Source organism: Raphanus sativus, unplaced genomic scaffold (genome assembly GCF_000801105.2).
Source record: "Raphanus sativus cultivar WK10039 unplaced genomic scaffold, ASM80110v3 Scaffold0007, whole genome shotgun sequence".
Classification (NCBI taxonomy): domain Eukaryota; kingdom Viridiplantae; phylum Streptophyta; class Magnoliopsida; order Brassicales; family Brassicaceae; genus Raphanus; species Raphanus sativus.
Genome location: NW_026615333.1, coordinates 110659 through 113632, shown reverse-complemented (window position 1 = coordinate 113632; position 2974 = coordinate 110659). Strand labels below are relative to the sequence as shown.

The 2974-nt window shown below is 49.7% G+C and overlaps 1 protein-coding gene across 1 annotated transcript; it reads left to right on the top strand.

Moving 5' to 3' along the window:
- The first annotated feature begins 689 nt into the window (after positions 1-689).
- LOC130500651 (uncharacterized) lies at positions 690-1370 on the top strand. The gene has a single exon (XM_056995588.1). The coding sequence runs from the start codon at positions 690-692 to the stop codon at positions 1368-1370; it is 681 nt and encodes a 226-aa protein (XP_056851568.1).
- Positions 1371-2974: the final 1604 nt, after the last annotated feature.

Genomic DNA, 2974 nt, shown 5'->3' with positions numbered 1-2974 from the left:
ACATCAATCTTCCTACCAAGTCCATCAAGTCCTTTGCAGCCCTTAGCGATAAGTTCGTAGAGCAATTTGCTAGTAGTCGCAATCTTGAGAAGAACTCAGACGACCTCTATGAAGTACTCCAGCATAGGAATGAACCCCTTTGCTCCTACATAGCACGCTTCAACCAAGAGAAGGTGGCTATCCCTGAGTGCAACGCTGATACGGCTATTTCAGCCTTCAAGCGGGGTCTACTCCCGGAGGGAGATCTCTACAAGGAGCTGATCAAATACAAGTGCAGGACTATGGAGGACGTATTGTCTCGTGCTTGGGCTCAAGTAAGGTGGGAAGAAGACATTGCTAGTAGGGCGAAAGCCTGTCCGAAGTACGATCAGAAGTCCTCAAAACCAACTAGGAATGTCGGCGATGAGCCCTCTCATCCCAAGACCGCGAGGGAGACCAGCAATCCAAGCAGGGACAGATACCAACATCGACCTTTGCCTAGATCCGAGGGGATGATGGTGTCTACTTGGCCTGATATCTCTCATCTTGCGATATCCAAACCGGAACTGATCGGCGTCCTACGACAAATGGGTCCACAAGTTAAGTGGCCTCCTAAGATGAAGGCTGCAGAGGCTAATCGAAACCCCAAGCGGTAGTGCGAGTTCCATAGTGACCATGGTCACACCACGGAAGATTGTATAGCCTTGAAGATGGAAGTCGCCGAGCTCCTCAAGAAAGGCTACCTAAGGGAGTTCCTCTCAGATAAGGCCAAGAACCTTCTAAACAAGGAAGCTCATGGTCTCCTTACCGAAGCAGCTCCCGCATTGCCACCACAACAAGACCGAGTGATCCATGTCATCACAGGCGGATCAGAGGTAAACATAATTAGTAGTGCCGCTTCCAAGAGAAGCACTCGCAACGCCAGTAACAGTCAAGAGGCCGAGGGTCTTAAGCGCCTGCTCCTCGGAACAGATGAGATCAGTTTCACTGCAAGGGAGCAGGAGAAGGTCCTTGCTCCTCATCATGACGCCCTTGTCATTTCGCTTACCATAGCAAACTGCTTAGTCAAGCGAATACTAGTAGACAACGGGTTGGAACCCACGTCCCTAACTAGAAAGGCGACTCCCCTTGTAGACTTCAGCAGAGAGGTCAAGCAAACCTTAGGAGAGGTCCTTCTCCCCGTGTACGCCGAGGGGATAAACAAGGCCACAAAATTCCTAGTCGTCGACTGCCCTTCATCGTATAGTGATACTAGGAAGGCCTTGGATCCACGACATGGGAGCTGTACCTTCGACTTTGCATCAGCTGGTCAAGTTCCCAACTCCCTGGGGGCATTAAAGCGGTCAAGGGAGATCAGGAGAATGACAGGTCCTGCTACCAGACTACCTTGAAGGGAAAGACCCAAATATTATAGCAATTACAGAAGAAGCTTCCGCCCGCATACCGAAGAGCCTGAAGTGGAAGGAATGGATGAGGTTCCACTTGCAGAAGGGAACTTGGGTCGAAACTTAAAGATTGGCTCCAAGCTTCCAGAAGGTCTAAGAAAGAGATTGGTCGACTTCTTGAGATCCAACTCCGATTGCTTCGCCTGGTCCCACGAGGACATGCCTGGAATTGATCCCGACGTCATCATGCATCAAATCAAAGTGGATCCGATGCATCCTCCCGTCAGACAGAAGAGGGGGAAGTTCGCTCCTGAAAGGGACGAGATAATCAACGAAGAGGTCAAGAACCTACTAGATGCCGGATTCATACGAGAGGTGCAATACCCAGAATGGTTAGCTAATGTAGTGGTCGTCAGGAAGAAGAACGGGAAGTGGAGAGTCTGTATCGACTTCACGGATCTTAATAAATCCTGTCTTAAAGATCCCTTCCCCTTGCCTCACATCGACAAGCTAGTCGACGTGACTGCTGGTCATCAGCTGATGAGTTTCATGGATGCATTTTCCGGATATAACCAGATCCTAATGCATCCTGATGACCAAGAGAAGACCTCATTCATGACCTCAAGGGGCATCTACTGTTACAAGGTCATGCCTTTCGGATTAAAGAATGCAGGCTCGACCTATCAAAGGCTTGTTAACATGATGTTCGCCGATCAGATAGGGCAGACCATGGAGGTCTACATAGATGATATGCTGGTAAAGTCCCTGGATGCTGAGGACCATATCTCGCACCTTTAATAAGCCTTCACCACTCTCAGGAGATACAACATGAAGCTAAACCCTTTAAAGTGCTCGTTCGGGGTAAGCTCTGGAAAGTTCCTAGGGTATATAGTCACCCACAGGAGCATTGAAGCAAACCCAGAGCAGGTGAGAGCAATCCAGGTGATACCTTCCCCTCGCAACGTCAAGGGGGTACAAAGACTGACAGGAAGGATGGCTGCCCTGAGCAAGTTCATCTCCAGGCTGTCCGACAAGTTGCATGCCTTCTTCGAAACCTTGAAAGACCCCAAGGACTTCCAATGGACCGATAAATGTGAGCAAGCCCTATCTGATCTCAAGGCCTATCTCACTACTCCACCTCTCCTTTCAAAACCCTTGGAAGGTGAGGTCCTATTGCTCTATCTGGCGGTGTCGGAGCACGCAGTCAGATGAAAGATTAGAAACTACAAGTCATATGAGCATCCCACTACTAGTACTCCAATAGCCCGCAACCGAAAAGGAGACGGAGCCTGAAGAAGTATTCGTAGTAGACGAAGGAGAGACCTGGATGACTCGCATCATTAGCTATCTAAGGTACGACACCTTGCCTGAAATCGAGACGAAAGTCGGAAGATAAGGCGCCAAGCTGCCAGGTACTGCTTTTCCGAGGGGAAATTATACCGAAGATCCTTTTCAGGACCCTATCTACGATGTCTTACCCCTAGAGAAGCCGCCAGGATACTAGAAGAGCAACACGAGGGAGAGTGTGGTTCCCATTCTAGTGGTTGGAGCTTGGTACTCAGAGCCAGAAGGGCTGGATACTACTGGCCAACCATGGCGAGGGACTCCCT